The sequence below is a fragment of the Haemaphysalis longicornis genome, unplaced genomic scaffold, assembly GCF_048455015.1.
Source record: "Haemaphysalis longicornis isolate Haplotype H1 unplaced genomic scaffold, Haemaphysalis longicornis Haplotype H1 scaffold_2, whole genome shotgun sequence".
Classification (NCBI taxonomy): domain Eukaryota; kingdom Metazoa; phylum Arthropoda; class Arachnida; order Ixodida; family Ixodidae; genus Haemaphysalis; species Haemaphysalis longicornis.
This window is the reverse complement of record NW_027526295.1, coordinates 208,891,511-208,915,952: the sequence shown is the minus strand read 5'-3', so window position 1 is coordinate 208,915,952 and position 24,442 is coordinate 208,891,511. Positions and strand designations below refer to the sequence as shown.

The window sequence follows — 24,442 nt, the reverse complement described above, 5'->3', positions numbered from 1 at the left end:
GTCTGCACCAAACTATTAAAGGCTGATGCGGTGACATTTCCTTGCTCATCTTTCACATCCACGGCTTGCATCATCTTTCACTCACCTTCCGTCAGCTCCGAATCCAGCCGTAACTGGCCGCGCTCGAAATCTGTGTGTGGGCTCTCGTGGCGCGACTGTGTGCATTTACTGTAGCGTGGCATGCTTGCATAGAAACTTCTGTTGAGTGAAAGAACTAACAACCTCGAATTCTTCTCGCAAGAAAGGGATCTTGCTTGCGCACAAACATGAGTGAGGATACCCAACCTGCAGAAATGAGTAAGTTCCACCTCACCTCATTTCAAATTGCCAACTCGTGTGGTGTAAATTGCATTGACATGTTTTTAGGACACAGGAGTGACACATCTTAATTACTGCCCACATGAATAAGCATTAATTTTTGAATGAATCACAACTCTCTCCGTTGCGGCCGGATGTTGATCAGTATGCCGGGCGCCGGCAACTGAGCAGCATGTTTCACATCAATTGTTGAATGAAGAAATAGCCGAACGCGAAGAAAGTACGGTTAACAGCAGCCTGCGGGAACGCCTAAAGCTTTGCGAAACCTCGCTTGTTTACTTGCTTCGTTTCCCTGTTCCGATCACCACACTTGCTTGCCTCAGCCTAGCCAATGACCTAACGTGAACGCTGGCTGTTACGGTTGCGTTTATCCGCTGACATTTCATCGCAAAGTGCTTTCTTTTGGGCGCCTACCAGTTGCTATACTTGCTTGTGAAGGCTGCTTCGCCTTCTCGCATTCCAGAAAACGACATAACCATTTCGTTCTTTTCTTTTAAAACAACAAAAAAATCTAGTTACAAATATGATGACATGGATGTGCTGATTGCGTGGGATTTGCAGAACCCCTCTACATGTCCGAAGCAAGTGGAGACGATGAGTCAGGTGACGGCAGTGAGCTGAAACCCGTGAAGAGCTTGCTACAGGTACGTTCTTGTGAACTGAATCTGGAACTCCCGTAGCAGCTGGGATTGCCTTGACATGAACCTTTTCCATGCAGGCAATGCGGATAGCTGGCACTGAACCCTTTCCACCCATCTACGGTGACGGAAAAGATGGCGAGGTGGGCAAAGACCATATGAATGAACTTTACTGTTTTACGCAGTGAGATTTTTGGCGATAGCGGGTTGCACTCCTTGTCAGGTTGTTGCTCGTTTTGTGGACGCTTAATGGGGAGTGAAAGAAAACTGAACTCTTTCACGCCACAGGTGGTGTAATGAAAGATTTCTTCGTGTCGTGCAGAAATGGCTGCTAGTGTCCCAGTCCCAAATCAAGAAAGTGCGTAAAATCTGGGTTAGAGAGCAGTACAAAAATGCCGAGCGGACACAGAAGGAGGTGGAAGACGGTGCCCGACGTGAAAAGAACCTGGAGGAGGCGAAGAAGGTGAAAATACAGCTCGACCCATCTCTTCCAGCTCCAGTTCAGGTGAGGTTTTGGATTTTGGCTGTGCTTCCTATTTACTTGTAAGATGCGAGTGTGTATTTTTGAAGCTTCTTTCTTCAAATGTCAAGAACACATGTTTAATCCCAGCCGTGGCTGCTTTTCAATCAGCCATGCAAATTGCTGCATCAGCTAAGATGCGAACGCATCCTTTTCCTTGTGCGTTCCTTCTATGCTTCTTTCCACTGGGCTTTGTATGACTGCTGCCATTGAGTCTCACTTCCTGCTCAGTGGTGAACACAAATTGATGCCGTTTGATCTGAGTCCATCCCAGCTGGTTCATGGCAAGTAGTGGAAGGAACATGACCTGCTGTAACATGCCACTTCCCTTCTCTACCTAATGTTTGACATGGCCTTTGTTTGCCATTCCTTGCTGGGCACAATCACAATCAGTCAGGAGTAAAGACTAAACAACACTGGGAATTGTGATCTCAGAGTAATACAACTGCCCGCTTTGCAGACCCCTCCTCCAGTCTCTTCACCTCTTCAAATCTACGCTTTGCCCAAGTTTTTAATCTCGCTGAAGATGAGCACTATATTATGGAAGCTAGTTGTTTTCTGCTTGTTCCTGTAACCCAGCCCAACTTGTAGTGCTCTCGTGGCTGCGTGGTTACGTGTCCTGTCTAGCTGCAAGCACACCATGTCTAGGAATGGGAGAAAGCGGCTGGTAGAACATGCGATGTGTAAGGCTAGCGACTACAGACCGCACAACTGTTTATCAAGAGACGGAAATGGTGCCAAGAATAGACGAGGTCATTGTCGTGCAAGCAGGGGATTGTGCTCCCACGGGCTGGGGGTGGCTGCTGGTCACACTGCATGAGGCTTTCACGCCATAGTAGGGATGAGCAGTGGCTGGTGACAGGTGATGGGGCCGTCCTTCCTTCCGGTGATACATAGCAGCTGTTCCTCCTCCTCCTGGTGATGTGTGTGCAGATCAGGATCCGTGAAGCCAAGGCCCACCGGGGCAAGCGGGTGCACATGTACGGCTGGGTGCACCACCTGCGCAGGCAGGGCCGCTCCCTCATGTTCATCCTGCTCCGGGACGGCACGGGCTTCCTCCAGTGTGTCCTCAACGACCAGCTGGTGAGCACCGGGGCCTCCTCTTGCCCTCGTCACAAATCTCATCCCTCTGCCACATCTGTAGCCTATGCAGGGCACTTGAAGATTGTTGATGTGCAATGCTGTAGCTGGTTCCATTCTCAGCCACGGTGGCTGCATTTGCCTGATAAATCTAGCTTACAACACTGAGAGGAGAACAGGAAGGAAAACTTTTATCATTAAACACGATGCATGGCTGCTGCCTCCACGGAGAACTTTCTCGGAACGTATGGACAACATGCTGTGGCATGGTGGGGGTCCTCTGAAAGGCAGTGGAGGCCACCGCTCACTGATGTGGAGAAATCAACAGTGGGAAGAGGCGTGACACTGCTTCTCACGGGTACCTCTCAAGAGGGACAGAGACGTGTTATGCACCAGAGTGAGGTGCGCCATCGTTGATCCCCCCTCAAAAATCAAAAAGGAAAATTCTCTGTTACCTGCTCCTCACTATCGTGAGAATCGTATTGCAAAGGAGTGGGTTTATGAGCAGACCTCTCATGACACTATATGCTTTTGCTGAATCCTTCAAAAGGGAGACTTATGTTACACCCTTGTGCGGGTTCTTGAAAAGAAATTCTCTCAGCTCCCGTTTCTCAGTTTCATTCCTATTTTTATCAAAATAAATAGCGCGAGACTGGTGTCTCGGGCTTGGTGGTGTGGCTATGTCATCTGCAGCTACAGTGTTCATGAAGGCAGGGTTTATTTTTGTTAATTTTGCCTTAAAAGTAAAGCATGTGCTGTCATTTCTTTTTTGTGTGTGTGGTTGAGGTGTTTGTCGTATCCACTGCATCCACTGCAAGTGCTTAAAGTAATACTTTTGGTTCACCTTCGACATATCGTACCTATTGAAAAGAGGCTGCATTCAGAGTTAGTGCTTATCACCTGTATAGTTCTCACACATATCTAGTATTATCACTAGGGATGTCCAAATATTAGTGCAGTCATTTAGTTGTTTCAAGCTCTTTTGTGGTATGCCACCTTGCATTATTGATTGAGTGCTCTATGCTGAATCTCTTGCAGTGCCACACATACGAGGCCTTGATGCTGACAACCGAGTCATCTGTTTCTCTCTATGGAGAGATTAAGCCTGTTCCCGAAGGAAAAACGGTATGTCCCTTACCTCTGATGCTGCAGCACATTGCCTTTTCATGGGGCTCTTAACAGCAGCAACGACTGCACGGTTCAAATGAAGGAGGGAAGACATGCTATGCTATTCCCCACTTCAAACAATTAATGTTTTGGCTGAAGCGTGTAACTTGAATAGCACATTGTTCAGCATTTTTGGCCTCTAATGTTGTTATAAGGCCTCTAGTCATGTGACTAATGTGCGAGACAAGATATATAATTTACTGGTTGTTTCACTCAGGGGGAGTCATGAGAAGAATAAGTCTATTCTTTTTTCTTATTATTACCTTCTTTTTTTTTTTTTTTTTTTCACCGATTCTCTCTCTCTGAGTGGGGCAGAGCTATAGCTGAAACGCCTCACCAAGCCTCTGCCCCTCTACAGCTTAGCGTAGCTGGTAACAGAGAAGAAATATAGTCTCAAGCGCCTTAATGAAAGACAAGCACAACATAAGGCTTATTAAAACAGACAGAAATATAGTCTCAAGCACCTTAAAGGAGCCATGAAGACAAAATACAAGTTTGTGTTATTTGAAAGATTTAGTGTTTTGTAGTGCCCCCAGCGCTTATCTGAATGCAAACAATGCTTTTTCACTAGGAAATTAATTAGTTTAAGTTAAAATTTCGATTTTCCCGCTAAATCGTGCGTATTCGTGGTCTGCAATGACACCACAGGAACCGACCGCTCTGCAGCCGGTTGGGAAGCCCTGTTTACCGTTAGGGAACCTAGATGGTGCCACCATACCATGGCACGCCGTTTTCTGCCTTTGGTTTGTTTTTGACCGTATTTAAACCTGGCTTGTTTTTGTTCAGGGAGAAAATAATCGTTTCGAAACATGGTACTTGTTCGACAAATGTGGTCACATAAGACAGCATTGCTTGCGTCGATCGGCCAGTGTCGTCTGAGACAACCCCAAAGCCCCGCAGTCCTGTGCAGCTAAACCAAGCATAGTGCGCCCAGTACCAACAGCAGTACGCATCGGTACTTATATGTTTACGTGTGCTTTCGAAACTTCCACTATTTGTCCCACCATTCTTACGGCTTTAAAAAGAATGTGCCCTAAATTTAAGCGCGCATAGCTCATTCGGCAAGCTTATAAGCTCTGCCTAATTGGCGTTGGCTTTTTCCGCCCTCCGCCAATTGCAGAGCGGGCTGGTATGACATCATAGGTTCCGTTGCGGGAAATGAGCTAGTGGGTCGCATGGCATTCCCTTTTTTTCCTAATTATGTAGCTTATTTGAGTGAAGTTTGCATGAAAAGTGGTGTAGTATGATTCTAACGAGGCAAGCTTTTGAATGAACCAAACTTGTGTTTTCTCTTCATGGCTCCTTTAACGATAGACAAGCACAACATAATGGTAAACACAGAACGACTCTGTAAATAGATTTAGAAATTCCACAAGATGTCATACAATGCTGAAGTTTATATAAATGCACAAAGTGTATTATCACCAAAATAAAGTATAATTTTTGCAGTTCTCTGCTGGGTGTACACGACACCATTTTCAACAAGAAGTGCATTCACTGAAGCTCTAAAAGGACTGATTAAATTGAGTGCATATGTCACTTCTGTTCAGCATCATAACAGCCTGAAAATGCAATGACTGCCTGCCATACTTTGTTCTTGTTGCCAGCAGCCTGTGCTTCGAATATAGATCTTGCATGCCCAGGGCCATTCGGCAGTCTGCTATATAAGTTCTATATTTTTGTATCCACTGCAAGTGCTTAAAGTAATACTTTTGGTTCACCTTCGACATATCGTACCTATTGAAAAGAGGCTGCATTCAGAGTTAGCACTTATCACCTGTATAGTTCTCACACATATCTAGTTCTTTCTTCTGCAAGGTCATAAATTGATCGTATTGGGAAGCCATTGACTGAAATGCCCAAGACTAATACCCCTGTAACACGAGCACTTTCAGTCCGGATTGAAGCAAAGTGCGATTGACTTTTAAGGCGCGCTCAACACACCGCCGCTGCTACACGGCATATTTCAATCCCGATTGAGAAGTTGCACCGGTTGCACTCATGTATGCCAGATGGCACCAAAAATCTACTTCGCGGCTGGCGTCTGGTCACTTTGCGCGTTCGTTGGGATACGTAACTGTATAAATGTTACCGCACACTTATTTGGGTCACGTTATTTGATACAACATCTGGCATTAGTTGAGGTTGTCGACTTCTGCGCCGTTAGTCAGCGGGGACGAGGGTATCACCGCTTTTGTCCGATCGAGCTTGGAAACCTCAATCACGCTTGAGAAACGAGTATCGCCAAGGTGGAACAGCTGCACCATTTGTGCCATCCAGTGCCAAACATGTTTGCCTGCGCCAGCCTGTGCCGAACCGCCTCTATTTCGCCAACTCGTTTATCAGCGCCGTCCTGCCTCCAGAGAGCCTGAATTGAGCCGTGAAATACAACCCTCACGATGCCCTGTGCTAAAAACTTGGCCGAAACATTGTATTTGTGGTTTCAATGCGGTTGTGGTTTCAGTTTCATCAAGGCTATGAATGGCTATGGAAGTTGGCTTTCACTTAGCTGCAAGGCCGCGGTCACTACGCGCCTTCTCCGTCTTTACTTTGGATTTATTTGTGTTGCATTTACACGGTCTTGTTTGTCGGTGCCAGCCGCTGCGCCACAATCAATGGATTGTGAAATTTCACTCGCCAAACTTGAGTGAAATGTTTTTGTGTCGTATTCCAACAGATGGAAAATATAATAATATTCGCATGAAAAGTTGCAGTTTATTGAAAGTTAACTACAATTTAGTTGAGTATTTTTCACGAGCGTTGCTGCATGCATTGAACGAACGAGGGCTTGGACGCTTTGCCCTTGCTTGTTAATTCAGTTCCCCTTTATTGAGAGGTAATTACTTATTTTCGCCTATGAACTTTGGGGTTATTTTTGCTTATGTGAGGATGGCCCACCACAAATCGTGCCATCTGACACGCTCTATTTACATAGTATACAGCGTAAGTTCGTCGACTCTCGAAACCCTGTGACGGGCGAAGACAAAGCTATGTTCAGCTTTGCACGCACTGAAACCGCTGCTTGATAGAAAAAATGCAAGCAAACGCCTTGTTTTACGAAATGCCGCTGTGGGTTAGTATAAACACTGTCGTTTACCGCACACGAAGCAAGGCCTGTTATCTGATTCTCTTTCGACTCTGCGCGTGAGGTTTGACCTTCGAACGGTAATAACGCGGTGCGCTCGCTGGGGCCGAAGGTAGATAACTCCACATTTTGTAAACCTCTAGATATAGTTCCAAGAACTGCGTTCCTGGTTCTGACTACGTTCTAGTGCACGCAAGGGGCTGGCACAACAGCCTGTTCCAACCCCCTGCCAAATGGCCTTTATTGCTGCTCCCAAAACTGCTCCAAAAGGCCTTTCTGGCTGCTCCAAGCCTGCTACAAAAGGCAATTTTGCCTGCTCCCACAACTGCTCCCAAACCCATGTACCCTGTTCAACCCTTGGGATTGAGTTTGAGGGTGATCGGGCGTGATCGCGATTGAAACTGCTGTGTAGCAACGCCCAATCCGGATTGAGCTCGAACCGGATCAACTCAATCGCAAACTCAAAGTGTTTGCGTGATAGGGGCATAAAATACCTTGGCTCAGGTTGGAACAAAATAGCGAGTAATACAGGCTTTTTTTAACGAGGTCAGCAAAGCACTGTGTATTTTATAGATGCAGCCAGTGACTTTAGATGAATCTGTTTTCAATTTTTTGACACAAGTATTCACAAGCCTCTAAACAAAGCATAGACACAAAAGAAGGTCGGTGGGCTTTTTGTCGTGCTGGGTAGTGTCATGTTTTCGACATTGACAACGGTGATGCCTGCAGTGTGCTTGTCCAGCCCTTTGTGTTATGCTTTGTAAGCTTTACACATAAACGCACCCTGCTTAGTTCTCATGGCCATTGCGAAACTTGGATTGTGTGATGAGTGTGCCGAACATTGATTCTGTGAAACATGCTCTCGTGCAGGCACCCGGGGGTCACGAGCTTCATGTGGACTACTGGGAGCTGATTGGAGATGCCCCAGCGGGGGGGCTGGACAACGTTCTCAACGAGGTACTAGCACACACACGCACGTGCCTGTTGCTGAATGCGCTAGTAATGCAAGAGATCACTATTGTGACTGGTATTCCTAAATACAATCCCTTCCAGCAGTGCTCAGCTGGTAATATTCATCATGCTGAGACAGGAAGTGTTGGAAGCAAGTTCTGCATGCTGTGGCGCTCTGTTCAACCACTTGTGAAGAGCTGCAGGGACAAATGGGAGGAGGGGTGAACTTTTTGGTGTTATGACTTGCAGTGTGCCTGGTGTGCCGCGTTTCACGTGTTTTTACCGCAGTTTCCCTCTACTGTTCAGGTCGACAGATGCTAGAGCATCATCAGTCAATAGGCGCATATTGTCACTGTTTCCTGCGTACAGTTCCAATCTTATTGACAGTTTACGTAACTTGAATTGCCAGCATTTGCACGTAACTTCCAGTCTACCATATGTGGTCTACCACTCTACCAATTTTTATTGCCTGTGGCCCTTAGTTTACTGCTTTTGCACGTGCTGAGGGAGCATTTCTAAGTTGGTTGTGCTGCTACTGCTTTGCAGGAGTCCCATGTCGACATTCTGCTGGACAACCGTCACCTGGCACTACGAGGAGATACGGTAAGCAGGAAGGCGCCTGGATTGAGAAAAAGGGAAAAAGGTGCAATGTTGAAGGCCTTTGCTTAGGCTTTGCAGATGCATCCATTCTGTAACTGGACTTTTCCATCATGATTGGTGCAGCCTAACTTGGTCACATCTTATCAAACATTACAGAGTAAAAAAAAAAAAAAATGCCTGGGTATCTGCTCACTTTGCTGCAAATGCCGCTGAGAAATGATAGTCCTCTGCCACCTCTGCCACCTAAATGCCTCGTTTCCCTCTCCTACCTACCTCTCGTGCTCTTCCCCTTCCCATTTCACTCCTCCCACAATAAAGGAGGTTTGATAAAATCAACTCAATTCTCACGTGTTCCACTGCTCACGTGCCCGCTAATGGAATTTTTTGTTACCGTAGAACATGGAACTCCGTCACGAGGTCCAAACTCGTCATGCTCTCTATGTATTTTTGGGCCAAAATATTTTTTTAACACATTTTTTTTATTTGCTATCGCAAAAACCACTCGGCTGTGTATTGTTAATTAAAAGAACACTGCAGATACCATTTATTTATTGATGTTTTGCTTCAAGCGGGCCTAATGTTTTCTTTTTTGCTAAGCAATGCCGGCAAGTATGGAGTGTGCTTCCACATTTGGTGGCTTGGAAAAGTTTTGCCTATATACACTTTCCCTTCAAGGTTTCGTTTCAGTTTTTGGCTGGGCAGCTGAATTGAGGGACAGACAAGCGGGCAAACAGACAGCCAGATTTTCGCATTCAGATAGCCCAAGAAAGACTATCGTGTTTAAAAATCTATGCGACAGACTGTTCTCACCTCTCATTTTTAATGAACTTTCAGTCAGGTGTTAGGTATAGAGATGTAATACATGTCCTCAGAGGGCTATGAGATTTGGTAGGACCTAAATCTGCTGCACAACTTTTTGTACACCCTGTGTGCTGTGCTTTGTCTCGTTTAGAAGAGTTGCTTGTATGAGCTTTACTGCCACTTTTGATTGAGACAGGATCTGATTGCAGGATGTGCAGGCACTTTCACTTGCATTATTTATGTGTGTAGGTCCAGTTATGCGTATAAAGCACACGGGTGTGGGTGAAAAAATCTGAACATTTCCCTTTCTTTGTAATGTGCATGTGAAAATAAAATAGGCGAGACCAAGGGCTGAGACATCGGGATGAAGCGGTAATGGTTTTATCCACAACGTGAATGCATGCACTACCTTGGAACATCGTCTTGTTCTTCCATACAAACTCCACTTGTCAGCTTTTATGCCACATTACTAGCGAGAAATCAGTTCTCATGCACTGATGACTGGGCCATTATAGCGTGTTGATTTTAGGGCTCTTTATCACAAAAAGCGCTAAACATATTTATAAAGTACTGGTCCTCAAATTGGATTTTAACAAACTATTGCAGGACATTTCAGCAGTATGCGAAGTTTTCAATTCCTTTCACCCTCACTTTCTTTTTTCTATGAAAGCAGGGTGGCAGTGGGAAAAGTTGGTTTCCCCACAGATGTGCATTCTTCTGGCTTCTGTGCATAGTAAACGTGGTTAGGGTAACCCTTCTGAGCAGCAGCAAAATTTCCGGTGCACTAACTTTTGATAATGAAGAAAGTTGAGGGGCAAGATCTTGTTCCCTATTCATTAGTATGTCTTTTATCAGTTTGGCATGTCGAGAGGGGAAAGGGGGTGTCCATGGACACCATGTTGCAGAGTATCTACTTAACGTCATCAGAGTTCCGAATGTGAAAATGTACCTACTTTCAGAGCCGGTACTTTGGCTGCCCTGTGATATTACTGGCCCATGTATTACCATATATGGGGTTTGCACAATGCTTATTCTTTATAAAGAATAACTGAAAAACAAAAGGGTTGGTCTGTGTGGAACCAAGAACATAGCAGCACTTGTCCTGTCAGATGCACTGGCCAGTTAATTTTTTTTTACCCTTATTACCGCACTGCCCATGAGTTTGTTGTTGTGAAGTTTCATTGTTCAGTGTAGTCCTAGCACTGCCGCATGGAATGTAGCCAGAACTGCCTATATAGATAGGAAAACGAAATGCAAAGAATACCAGACGCGTACCCCAAAAATGTCAGCACGATTGTGATGCGTACGTTGTGTGACATGACTAAGAAATACAGAATTTATGGTTAGAGCAAGTAAAAGTGCCAATAAAATAAAGCAGCATGCGCACTAGGCATCCCAAAACCGTTGCTATCTCCGTAAAATACTCTTTGAGGTGACAGCTACCGATATAATATTCAGCTTTTGCACATCCCCTATTTCCTGATGTCAAGCTTGGGAGTGCAGGGTCATTTCCTATTGCATTTTGTGTTAACCAGCTTACGTAAAAAAAAACTATCACAATGTGGGGTTCCTGACAGGATCACCACACCCGAGGAAAGCTTTTCGTGTCAAGCCAGTCTGTGAAGCAGCGTAATTGCAGAACTGCTTTAGTTTTACAAGGCTTGTTGTGCAGGTCACCTGTGGCCCTGCCTAATGTTTGTGCCTAGAGTGCCAAGCTTAACAAAGTGTGGGCAGTGGCCCTACAGCAACCATGCTTGCGCATTGTCCCTCGCAGCTGTCCAAGATCATGACGGCCAAGTCGGCGGTGATGCAGTGCTTCCGCGACTACTTCTTCACCAACCACTACGTGGAGGTGATCCCCCCCACCATGGTGCAGACGCAGGTGGAAGGCGGCTCCACCCTGTTCGCCTTTGACTACTTTGGGGAGCAGGTGGGCACTGTTATGAGCAGCTGAGACTGTGGCCTATTGACTTCTTTCTTTCTTTCACTTGTGCGAGCACGAGGTGATATCTTTCCTCATGAGCACAGGTTTATTGTTATTACATTTTGAGCGGCTGTTTTCTAACCAACCATCATTGTTTCAATGCATTGGAGGGCACTTGGTGAAATACAGTAAGAGCTCGTTGATTCTAATTTTACAGGGGCATCTAACGAGTTCAAATTAACCGAAATTTCAAAATTAGCTGGAATTCAAATTAACGAAAGGGATTAAGAAAACAGCAGCATTTGACGAAAACGGAAATTGGGAGCATCTCAAGGTGCTACTTTTATTTAGAAAAGAAATCGGTTATTGTTGTCTACATTTTTGCCCTAAAGGCGATCGCCATCACTCAATCTTCAAGAGCTCTAATGTGCCGGAAAATGTCTTCTTCCCCATCCTCAAAGCTGAAGAACAGCCGGGCGTGATGGAGTCCTTCCTTTACTGTTGACATGGATGGTCTTAGCAGCGCTTCATCTTCTTCACTCGCATCATCATCAACCATGGCAGGTTCATCTTCGCCGAAGACTTGGTCAATAATTTTGTCACCAGGCAGTGGCGCAGTTGTCTACTCACGTAGTCGCCAAAGTCGGTATCCCCGAGCACCGCATGCAGCTGAACGGGAACCTCCCCCACAATTTCACTGCTGTCCGTGTTTGCGTCACCAAAGGCACAGTGACGGAAACAATTCACGATTTTGATCAACCCAGCGCCATCATTTTACAGCGACTGCAAGCTAGTTATGGCGGCCCGCAGTTTGAATTATCCACGGCGGACTGAATTGGCATTTGGTTTAACAAGGTTTTTAATACATGAGGCTTTATGAAGCATGGCCGGACCGCGCCGCTTAGTTCGAATCATCCAATTGAGTGGTGAATTAACGTGCTTTTACTGTAGTACCAATTGTGGTTGTGTGTTGTGAATGTGGTTTCCAGTTGGGCAGGCCTTGCTCGAACAAACGCCACCCCTTCTCTGCCCATTGCAGGCTTACCTGACACAGTCCTCCCAACTGTACCTGGAGACGGTGGTGCCTGCCCTTGGGGATGTGTTCTGCGTGGCGCAGTCTTACAGAGCAGAGCAGTCTCGTACCAGGCGTCATCTGTCCGAGTGCGTACCTGCCTCCTCTCATCACACTTTGACAGTGCGTGCAGGTCTGAACTGGGGCTGGAAATCTTCCTGCTCTGGTAATTGTACTTCCCCTCTACCTGCAACCTACAGTAGTACCGTTCATGCAGCACTCGCTGGGAAATTTTTTGATGTGCTATGAAACATCTCATTTCCAGGGGTGGAACAACTGCGCCATTGAGCGCCAAACTTGTCTTCCTGTGCCGAATCACCCCTGTTGCGCCAAACTCTTTTACCAGTGCCGTTCTTTGCTGCAGCACCTGAATTGAGCCGCGAGATACGACCGCCATGATGCTTAGCGTCCGAAAACTTGGCTGAAACATTGTGTTTTCAGTTTCATCAAGGCTATGAGTGGCTATGGAACTTGGCTTTGGCTTAGCCGTAAGGCCGCAGCCACTACATGCCATCTGTTTCAATTTCTGTGTGTTGCATTAGCATGGTTGTGTTTGTCTGTCGCGGCGCCACAATCAATGAAAAATGAACAGAAGTAAAAGGTTTTTGTATCTCATCGCAAACAGATGGAATAATATCCGCATGAAAGGTTGCAGTTGATTGGAGGTGAGCGTCAATTTATGTACCCATTTTTGGCGATCCTAGCTGTGCTGCCCGCAACTTTCCGTTGCTGCATGTATGGAACAAACAGGGTCTTGGACGCTTTGCCCTCGCTTGTTAATTTGGTGTGCTTTTGATCTAAGGTACTAACTACTCATTTTCGCCTGTGAACTTGAAATGGAAATGAATTCAAAACTTGAAATAAACTTTCTGTGAAACAGAGGGAAGGCTGGTGGTCTTTTGCGTTCCCTCCGTTTTTCTGTATTCAGAATCGAACAAATAAACTTCAATTCAATTCAACTTTGGGGTTAGCTTTGCTTATGTGAGGATGGTCCACCATTAATTGTGCCTTCTGACACGCTCTAGTTACGTATTCTGTGGCGTAAGTTCGTCAACTCTCACAACCCTGTGATGGGCGAAGACAAAGCTATGTTCGGCTTTGCAGGCACTGAAACCGTGCTCGATAGAAAAAATGCAAGCGAACACCTTGTTTTACGAAATGCCGCCGTGGGTTCGCATAAACGCTGTCATTTACCGGACACGAAGCAAGGCCTGTTATCTGATCTGTTTTGAATCTGCAGGTGTGGTTTGACCTTCGAATGGTGATAACGTGGCGTGCCCGCTGGGGCCGAAGGTAGATAACTCCACATTTTGTAAACCTCTGGATATAGTACAAGAACTGCGTTCCTGGTTCAGAGTAGGTTCTATAGTGCATGGTGTAACATGAGAGATAGTGGACAGATAAAAGGTACTTGGCAGGGGACTTGCACAGCGGCCTGTGGGGAGATTAGGGAGGCACCGTAATGCTGTGAAATTGTGCTAGACATGCTCGAAATGGCATTTCTGTCTGCTCCAAACCTGCTCCAAAAATGCCTTTATCGCTGCTCTCAGCCTGCTGCAAAAGGCACTTCAGCCTGCTCCCAGGACTGCCAATGTACCCTGTTCCAGCCCTGTATTTCTCAAAACACACGTGTGCGCAGGTGTTTTCTAGCAGCCGTCACAGTTTGTCTAAACATAAAACAACGCATTTGCTGTTGATGAGAACTGAGTCGAAACAGGCCCACCAAATACGTTAGAATTGCTTATTACAAGGAACATCCATTTTTGTTTATCGCACCTGGAGAAACTTGGAGCATTTGCATTTGTGCAAGTGATCAAACATGCAACTGTTGTCATCAAGCGCCACCGCCTCTAATATGCCAGCAACAGAGTGAACCACTCGCAGGTGCACCAGGCACAAGTGCAGAACAAGTGTGGAGCGACTTAATAAAAGTTCGGAGTACCTGTACTCATTTTAGCTTATCTGTAGCTACTTCGCCCCAGCATGTGGAAGAGAGTGCCGATACCACGAAATAAAAGCGTGAGCCTGCTTGGATTTGGATTGCATAGGGAACATGCTCTGAATGTGCAGCCTTTTTTAGGGGAAAAAAGCAGCCTAACCTTCACCACTCTTTTGTACAGAACACTGAAATTTTTGAATGCTGCAACTCTGATCAACACTAATGTTGAGTCACGTATTATGTGATAATGTATTCATACAAATAGAATATTTGCACATGCGTGTTATTTTTTGTGATTTGTACATTTTGAGCAGAAGCATACCAGTGAGCTAAGGTAATGATGCACCAAGTCACACGCACGTGCTGCACTACTTTCCATTGGCTCTCGCGCTACAACCTGCCCAACACCTTTGACAAAAGGAAGGCAGGCTGTGGAAACCCTTGCCCTTTTCCGGGCCTCCTCCTCTGCAGGTTCACGCACATTGAGGCTGAGTGTGCCTTCCTGACCTTTGACGAGTTCATGGACCGGGTGGAGGACTTGGTGGTGGGCGTCTGCGAACGTATCCTCAAGTCCCACGTGGCCCCCATTGTGCTCGAGCTGAACCCCGTGAGTCCCGTCTCCCTCCTGCTGCCGCTGCTCACGCTTTGTCTTGGTGGTGGCTGTGCTCCAGGTTGTACGGACGAGTGGCGATGTTGCATGCCAACCTCAACTGTTGGGTTGGTTATGGCCAACTATGGGTTGAGCGCACTCTTCTCTACCTGGGCAGTGTGTGGCTTGGCTCAGTCCTGTGCACGTAACGGCCCCGCACGACGTTCAAACGGTGCTGTTGCCTGCAGGAGTTTGCCGTTCCCGAGCGGCCCTTCATGAGGCTACAGTACTCGGACGCCATCAAGTACCTCCGGGAGAACAACATCACCAAAGAGGACGGCTCCTTCTACGAGTTTGGCGAGGACATTCCAGAGCTTCCCGAGCGTCAGATGACCGACAAGATCAACCGGGTATGCATTGCAGCTGTCGCCGTGTTTGATGCAGTGGCAGCGGTGTTTCGTACTACTAGCTTGGCCGCGAGACACAAAGGATGTGCCTCCGGTGTACTGCTGATTTATTGCAAGTTGAAGCGGAAAGCATGGTTCCCTACTTACAGGCTTCCTGTACATTCCTTAGTTCAAAGTACTCTGAATCAATGCATGCTTGATTGCGTGTGGGAAGGGGGATGTGGAAGCAGGGAGACATTGCTCTCCACCTTGAAATGGCATTCTGCTCAGCACTTTGTGGCTCGGATAATTGCCATTTAAAGGGGCCATGAAGATAAAATGAAAGTTTGGTTTATTAAAAATCCATTTAGTACAGGCCCGTATCACGTCACCACTGCCCGTATTAGGTAACTAGCGCGAAATTTGAAAATTTTTCAATGTTTCTTGCATATTTTTGTTCAAAGATGTCTTTCGTAGCTGGAATAAAGTTGAGTGTGTAACCAAAGGATAGTTTTTCAAGTTGCACAAAGTCCTATTTTGTCTTCATGTCCCCTTGAACGAACCATGAAGGCAGCATACAACTTTGCTTTAGTCGAACACGGATATATCGAACTCCAAGGGGATCGCGAAAGAATTCGATATATCGATAATTCGATATATAAAATACGCCTACCTGAAGATTACCGTAATTACCCGATTCTAACGCGCCCCCGATTCTAACGCGCACCCGATTTTCCAGGCAAAAAACCGAAAAAAACTTGCACCTCCGTTTGTAACGCGCAAGGAACTTTGTGAACAAGAAAAACGAATGCGAGAGAAACGGGCGATTTATTCCCCGAAGTAATCTCACTCATCTCACTCCTCGTCGCTCTCCGAGAGCTCCTTGTCGCCTTCCACTGACCGCAAGATCTCGTCATTGGTGCCGTCAAGCGCGTTCGCGATGCCACACTTTCGAATGAACGTTCAACCATGTTCGATGGGATCGTGGCCCACGCCTCGCATGCCCATCCCGCGAGCTTCTCCAGAGGGATACGCTTCAGCCAACCGCTCGTTGTGAACGCGTGGGAGCCGCTCGCCAGCCGCGGAAGAGGCGCACTTTAGTTGCCGCTGCTGCCATTGCTGTTATCAAGCACGCAAGTGGAATAATTTGACGATTTGTTTGAACGCCGAAAAAAAAGCCTACGTGCCTACATCCGAAAAATTGTTGCTAAAAGCTTTGGCGCCATCTTGAGATGGCGATGGGTGGAACGAAATTTCAGCTGTTTCGGCAGTTTCAGTTTCGTATCCGATTCTAACGCGCATGCGATTTTTCGGCCTATTTTTGCGGAAAAAAGGTGCGCGTTAGAATCGGGTAAGTACGGTATCTGACAACTCCGCACATCACTGAGAGTTTTCTGAAGTCGTGGAAAATGGTAGTTTACCGTTTTGACCCTCAAATCACGGAAAATCCGAACCACAGCATGATGACCACCGCACTTTATTTATCAGTGAAATGTCTTTGAGCTTCGCTTGTTTTTTCTTCTGCGTCGTAAAGTTCGCCAAATTGTCTTCAAGATTACAAACACGCACAAATGAGAAAATCAACGCTGTACACTGTGCCACAAAAGAGGCGAATAACGCTGACGGAACCTCGGCTTCAGTAGGCGGTTGGGAACGTTGTCAGGCACTGAGTGCCGTTATCTTCAGTATCCGAACCGAACACCTCCCCCATCTGGTGGCGTGCAACGAAGTCGCTTTGCACCCGACACGCTCCGGAATAGCCGGGGCAGGTTGTGCTGCATTCGCCTTTACGTCAACCTTGATGCGTGCATCGCCCTCAAAACTGCTGCGAGGAATTCCGACTGCCTCTTCAACCAACAACTTTTTAGCAGCCTGCACCCGACGAATTCTTGCTTTCGTTGCTCCGAAATGAATGCCTTGGACAAAGCAAACATACAACGCCGCATCGGTCCCCCTGCACGAGCCACCAAACAGCTCAATCACTGAAAAAGAGTGCCTCCGGTCAATTTCTTTTGCTCCTTTATGTTCTTTCGCCCCAACCACTATCCGCGTTCTAGCTATCATGGAGCTGCCCCTCGTGCTTGCGTGAAAACAGCTGTTGAAGGCCATCGAAGCGACATAATGCCGCGGACGCCGCCTCTGTCTCACCAAGCCAGGCAGCTCCTGTGATGAGTCAACATTATCATTAACTCCACCCCATCAGAGGAGGCTAACTTTCAGGGGCACCTTCGGCACGGAATTCGATATATCGAATTCGCCCGTGATCAGGAGTTCGATACACGCGCACAACAACCCTATACTTTTGCATGGGATTTTCAAGGGGATGTTTGCACTATTCGATATAGACAATAATTCGATATATCCATCTTCGATATATCCGTGTTCAACTGTATTTAAAAGGCTTCGCAGCTCACACCTCACTACAATTTCATTCAACTGCATGTATCGCTACCTTCACTCGGGAATTAATGTTAAAAGGGTGAATTTCAAATTACCGGCTTGCCGCACCATTATTTGACGTGTCAAGTCTTGTGACGTATTTGGAGAGCTGCCAAGAAATGGACAGTCCGCACAGTGACACAGCGCTGTTGTGACTAAACTGAAATGGCATCACATCCACTGATCAAACCTAAAAAAACATAGCAGGACATTCCAGCATGTAATAGCCCTATGCCATGTATTGGCATTGCTACGCGCTTTGTTCTTGCTTTGAGCAATTGTAGTGGCTAGAATCTGATGGCTTGAGCTGGGTCACTGTAGCTGTTTGTTAATTACCTTATTGCCACAAAATAAAGCCTTTTTTTATTTGAAACACTAAGAGCACCAGGTGCAATCCCACAAAACTATTTGAGTAAACTGATAATGTGGTTGGCATCAGCCAATCGGCAGAGGAGACATGTCGAGTAAGTATGTGGGAAGGTGACTGGTAGGTCGTACTCTTTCTTCTATTGGCACAAGTGCCCCTGCAATGAGAATATTTTTATTGGTGCAAAGTTGCATGTTGTTTTTTAAGCAGCCAACCCTTTCTGAGTGTGCCCTTTTGTCATTAGCTGAGAGAGGTGGATGGTGATGGTGATATGGCTATGCCCTTTGTAGTGGGTCGTCGCTACGTGGAAACGCATGGCGTGGCATAGAAAAAAAAAGAAGGCAGTGCAAACATTGTAGACAGACGAGAACAATGAGGGGACTGTAGTGTGCATAGTTTGTGGCGACAGTAAAAGGTACATGATGCTTTGGCGAGGCCACCACTTCATGACCTCATCTGTTGTTTTTAGTGTCACAGCTTTGCATTTGGCCCCGTTGTCCTGGCTTGATTCTGTACCTTTCAAAGGGGATAATATTGTCACAGATGAGACGTTGCAACTCAGTGATGGAAGGTTACCAGCACTGGTTTTTATGCCCAAAACTGGTCGCGAAGTAAACGTAGTGTACAAGCGCTTGCAGAGTCCAGGCGACGACTTCTTCTCATCTGCTGATAATGAATCCAGAGGGTATGATACTGATGATCAAATCAGAGGATGGTGGAGAGATTAGCTGTTAACAAAGTGAGCACCTGGCTGTGGCTTGCACCAATATGCATCTAGGACTACATGAAAGCCTTTACCCTTTTGTGTGGGTTAGTTAGGCCTTTTAATGAATGCAAATTGCACTATTGCAGCCAATCCTGCTGTGCCGCTTCCCTGCCGAGATCAAGTCCTTCTACATGCAGCGGTGTTCCGACGATCCCCGTTTGACGGAATCGGTGAGTTGGAAGAACGCTGGTTCTTTGGATTCCACCAAGATGACTTTCCACGAGCCTCGTGGAGCTAATGGCTGTTTCCACCAAAAAAATTATGGATAAAGTTTGGTCCAAATCACGATAAAATCCTAGGCTACAAGCCAAGCTAAAGCTAGTTCATAAACGAATTATGCAAAAAAAAATAAAATAAATAAAACTGCAGAAATTCAGAGAATTGTCTACTAATGCGTAGCATTCTAATGCAGGGTTCGCACAGGTCCTTGAAAACCTTGAAAACCCTTGAATTTAGAAGTGTCAATTTCAAGGCCTGGGAAGTCCTGGAATTTTTAAGTGGTCCTTGAAAACCCTTGATTTTTCCAGAGAGAATCAATGGCCCTGTCTTTTCACAAGAATTCAAAGTGTTTGTCGCGGATTTTAGGTGCTAACAAATGTAAAGAAACATCGTAACAATCAAGTTTCAGTGTATTGCGTGAAATTACAAGTTTGGTGGGAGCAGACACTTGTCAATCCAACCCATGTCACGATACAATCCAGTGAAAGCCAGCTTCTGTTCTCTATCTTGCATCTTCCATATAGTCTGTGGACGCATGCTCCTTGCATGTTTCCTGTGCCTCATACGCTCCATCTGAGTTTGCTTTTTCGTGCAAATGGTGGACGTGTACATTGTTCATCCTGCCTTGCAGCAACACTTGCGGATTTAATTTTAGCTGATACTCTTGCTGACAAAGGAGGAGATGCAGGCAACATTAACTAAGTTTTAAAATCAAACAGCCTCAGCAAACACAAAGGAAAAAGAAAAACCTCTAAATACCAGCCATGAAATAAAAAATAAAGCTGGGGAAGCATTTACGAACCCGTTAGCAACTATCTAAATGTGCACTAATGTGCTTAGGTATTGTGCAATAAAAAACTTTTGCATTGTGTTGGAAAAGTTATAAAAAATCCCATATGAAACGTTAGATGGGGACCTTGAAAATGTGTTTTCTGGTCCTTGAAAGTCCTTGAAAACCCTTGAATTTTTGCTTTTCAAGCCTGTACGAACCCTGTAATGCCACTTGTCTAGAGTGGGAGTTCTTTAAGCCAAATATGGTTATTAGTGAAAAACATTGGATTATTAAGTTTCTTTTGTTTCTTTTTGCCAATGATGGAAATTTATACCATTATTGCAATGAACTGCCTTTACTTCGCTAATTACCTATGTTTTTTTTTTTTTTGAAGATGCAAGGCAAACTGCAAAGTGCTCTCCATTTACAGTTTTTTTATTCGTATTTCCAATGTTCTTTTGTGGAGTCTTATGGTTTAGTCTTCGGTTTTCTGGGGAGATGTATGAGGTGCATATTTTTTATTTTGTCAGATCATTTTTGTGAAAATTTTGTTTTCCATTTTTCTTTTCTCTTTTTCCAAATTTATGTCCAACCGATTGTCTCCATTTACGCTATTATAACAATTACAGGCATTACTTTTGCAAAGTCTGCATTTTTGTGGAAATGCAGACCTGACTGTGGAGGTATCCGGCAAAGAATGCTATGCATTAAAACTGTCATCAAAAGTAATTAGGCTGGGCACCTGTCGCATGTTCCGGAAGCGTGTTGTCAGCCTGTCGTGTGGAGAGAGGGTGGGTCCCATCGGGAGCGCTGGCAACGCAGGAGCCTGAATCTGTATATCCTGTGAGTGCACGAAATTTGGAAGAAGCTAAATGTGGCTTACGACCCACGATTTTCTCAACTGTATCCGCCTAAAAATCTATCACTAGCCTGTGGTAATGGCAATCTGCCCGTACTACTAATGTCAACCATTCGTAGCAAACCTTGGGTTAGCAACTCAATATTTGGGGCCCGCTACTCGAAACGTGCTTCAAGGAATGCGAGGGAACTATGGGTTTCCCGTAAGCATAAGGCGCACATGCACTTTCTTTCACACAGACATACTAGCACACGAGACGGATCACTGACATTTGTTGAACGCCCTCTAATATATAACGTAGATTACAAATATATGCATTTAATACAGGAGTCATGGCCTAGGAACAAGCTGTTTCATAAGTGAAGTTGTGTGCCTAGTTACGTGCTCAAAAGCAGTGCAAACACAACGGTGGTCGACCAAGAACTCTACAAAGAGATGAGCTACGAAAATTTGGGGGGAAAGCGTGGACTGAGCTAGCACTCAATAGGCGTGCCTGGCGATCGTTGGGAGAGGCTTTCGTCCTGCAGTGGACACAACCAGGCTTATGATGATGATGAAGCAGTGTTGACTCTCCCCCTTAGCAGTTACTGAGTAATTGCGCATCAGTGAATTAGGTCTTGCTAACAGGAATGAGAGCTGCTGGCATGCTTTTCCTGGTGGCCACTCTGAAAACTGTCTAGCTGAAGTATTTTCGTCACTGTGGAAAAGCAATGTAGGCGGCATGCAGAGCTTGCTGCATAGCTTTCTTATGAGACTTCATTAAGAAGAGAGAGAAAGTAATAACGAGGGCATTCCCAACCAGAACAGAGTCTGTCCAGCCCTGGTGTGAAAAAAAAGAAAGAAAGAAAAGGTTTGGTTATCTTGGGAGTCGTATTGGGGAGCAGTGCCTCATGCACTTTTTTTTTTTTTTTTTTCGAGTTTCACTTTTATTATTATTGTAAATAATGTAAAAAAATCAAAGGCAATGTTTAGTAAGCATGCAGAAAAATTCACCTTCGTGGTAGGCACAAAGTTCTTAGACAAATGAGTGAATATGTCTGTCTTGGGAAAGTTATCAATGCTGGTCCTAAGCACGAGAAAAAATTAAGCACAAAATTTGTATAGGCTTGACTGCATTCGGGAAGTGTCCATACATCGTGAGCAACGAGCCGCCTCTGTCACTAAAAGATCGGTGCGCAACCAATGTGTGCTTCCAGTCATGACATACGGATGGAGACATCTGATCTTGTGCTAGGTGCCTCGAAAAAAAACTTAAATGAGCCGAACAAGGTATGGAAAGAAGAATGCCTCTGGAGGCTGCATTGCAGATATAGATGCCTTATAGCCCTTGCTTCTTTGCTACTGTTTGAGGACCTGCTTTCAGGCTACCTGTCTTGCAACAAAAATGTCCTTGTGGTCATATTTGTCTAATTGGGGCCCTGAAATTGTTTCTTCCAGTAGTATGTTGAAATGTATTGATGAAATGCTCGATTTCTAAAAAAAAAAAAATCTTGCTCACATATGTTCCAAATAAGTTTGTACTGCCTTGTTCGCATGATTTTTACTCGCTAGAAATTGTGGAACTGGTCTTAACCCAATGTAACACCACCACTCCTGCTTAGGCCCATTCGTGGCCCGCAGTACTGTTTAAATAAATAAATAATCACTGGAGATTAGGAGCTAGAAGACTGGTGCTAGGAGACTTGTGCTGGAGCTGGAATTGGATCTTGTGCACAACTATTCTGGCTGTTTCAAAGCCACAAGCAAGGCCTTTAGTGTTTGCTCATTCGGCAGTGAAAATCCCCACTTTGATTTTATTCATTACGAGAGAAGAAAGCAAGGTAGTACTGGCTTCCTTCGGCTACGGAAGCTGCGAATTGAGTCTGCCCTGTGAGTGGTGCTCCCTGTGAAAGGAGTTCCTTCCCTCGCCTCCCAGGTGGACCTGCTGATGCCCGGTGTGGGCGAGATTGTGGGCGGCTCGATGAGGATCTGGGACCACGAGGAGCTGCTCAGGGGCTACCAGCGGGAGGGCATCGACCCCAGCCACTACTACTGGTACACGGACCAGCGGCGCTACGGCAGCTGCCCCCACGGCGGCTACGGCCTCGGCTTCGAGCGCTTCCTCACCTGGGTGCTCAAGCGCAACCACATACGCGATGCCTGCCTCTACCCACGCTTCGTGGGGCGCTGCAAGCCCTAGCACCACCAGGGGGAAGGGGCTCCTCCCATGCGCGCAGTTCCTGCTGGCGGTCACTATTATACCTACACATTAAATATGGCTCGTTCCGGAACACGGGGCAGTGGTGTGTTGCAGGCACTGTCAGTTGCATTGCTTTCCAGAAATCAATCTTGAGGGGCTTTCAAAGCACATCTCAGTGTGTTTGGTTTGCTGCTGCCCTTCCAGGTGTGATTCGGGCTTTCTCTGTTGGCATCTGTAAAACCAGAGTGGCTCCCACAACACCGTATGTGGCAGTATAGCTCTTGCTGACCCCTGCTCATTGAAATGGGAAGTTTTTCAGCTTATTTAGCAAAAACGTTTAACGCACAATTTTTGTATCACCATTGTGATGGTTTTTTTTTTTTTTTTCCAGCATACATAGCTGTTCACAAATTGCATATTGCAGCAGTGTGCCTTGCGTTTCTACAGGAAATGGCTACCATTATACTCGGTAGCTATACCAGTAAGAGGGGATCGCATGTCTGCTGTGATGGGATCAGGCATATTTGCCTCACTAGATCATGATTATGCGGAGAGATTTGCATATTTTCTATGATTACTGAGCGTCCGATGCCAATAAAAGAGACCTTTGCAAAGCAATTCATCCTTGCAATAGGCTGTGAACTTCATTATAATAGGGCAAAGCTTCCAGTCTTCTTTGTGACAAGGTACCAAAGAAGTACCCTGTGTTCTACGTTTATAAAGGAAAAGGGGCTGTATATAAATTGTATTGCTGACATTGCTTCCTCTCCTTGTTTCACGTGCGCAAATTCCAACAGAAGTGAATAAATGTAATACCAGTCTCCCACGACCAAGTAACAACTACTGGAAAACACTTCTGTTGCCAGCTCCTGGGGTCTCCAACTTGGGGAGAGTGCATTGTGTGAACACACAGCTGTAGGAATGGCACACATGGTTGAAATTATGTCCACGACCATATCTGTTTTAGGAGCACTCCTGAATGCACCCAAACAAAAGGCCTAGGTACAGTCATGGTCAAATGAAATGCCAATACAAAAATGTGAACCAGAAGATGCAAAATTGAAAAAAAAACTGTCCATGGAGGTCCAATAACGGCACACTATTGATATATTTGAAAAGCCAAATTTCTCAGCTTTGTTATTGCAATTGAGCCAAGTATCAATTTGCCTTGCGTGGAAAGAAATCACAGTATTTGTGTGACCTGGTTCATATTGTCGTGATCACGTCTCATTTGTTTATAACTGTACACTAGCAAATAAAAACTTCAGTTTCCAAACAAACACACCATGGAAAATATTGTAACAGTACGGAACTTCAGAAGCTGCAGTCGTATCACTTCAAAGGGCATGAAAGATAAGAAAACTTTAATAGAAAGGTGGTACCTTTCATAGCTCTTCCCACCCCCTTGTTTAAAAATTGTGAGCTGCCATTTCTCTCTTTTTTTTTTTCCTATGTTGAAAAGCCCTTGCCAAGTGCTAGAAGTGAGCCCTGCTGCCCACACCCCAGCTGACCGCTCTGGTGTGGTGGCCGTCTAGGAGGCACTGTAGGAAATAACCATGTCAGCGTGGTGTTCAGTAAAGTTGACAGTCAGCCACCAGCATAGTTGATCACGCTAGTAATCCAGGTTTTGCCACTGGCGGTCTATATATACTTATATATTAGGGGTGTGTGAATACCGAATAGTAACTTTCGAATTGAATATCAAATTGAATATTTTTTTTACAGGCATCGATTTTTCACAGGTTTTTGTGCAAGAACATAAGCTACTTTG

At 45.6% G+C, this 24,442-nt stretch overlaps 1 protein-coding gene across 1 annotated transcript; it reads left to right on the top strand.

Annotated features, from left to right (window-relative positions):
- Positions 1–80: 80 nt before the first annotated feature.
- Positions 81–23,289, top strand: Asnrs (asparagine--tRNA ligase). Its single transcript, XM_077699248.1, has 14 exons — positions 81–297; positions 880–962; positions 1,037–1,099; positions 1,279–1,461; positions 2,410–2,559; positions 3,595–3,681; positions 7,679–7,765; positions 8,306–8,362; positions 10,935–11,090; positions 12,124–12,245; positions 14,567–14,702; positions 14,933–15,094; positions 18,729–18,812; positions 22,408–23,289. The coding sequence occupies exons 1-14, from the start codon at positions 267–269 to the stop codon at positions 22,669–22,671; spliced, it is 1,665 nt and encodes a 554-aa protein (XP_077555374.1). The 5' UTR covers positions 81–266; the 3' UTR covers positions 22,672–23,289.
- The last annotated feature ends 1,153 nt before the right edge of the window (positions 23,290–24,442 follow it).

Coding starts and splice junctions, on each gene's coding strand:
- Asnrs (XM_077699248.1), top strand. CDS start 267: ATGAGTGAGGATACCCAACCTGCAGAAATGA. Junction 1,100..1,278: donor GTGACGGAAAAGATGGCGAG/GTGGGCAAAGAC, acceptor CGTGTCGTGCAG/AAATGGCTGCTAGTGTCCCA. Junction 15,095..18,728: donor TGACCGACAAGATCAACCGG/GTATGCATTGCA, acceptor GCACTATTGCAG/CCAATCCTGCTGTGCCGCTT.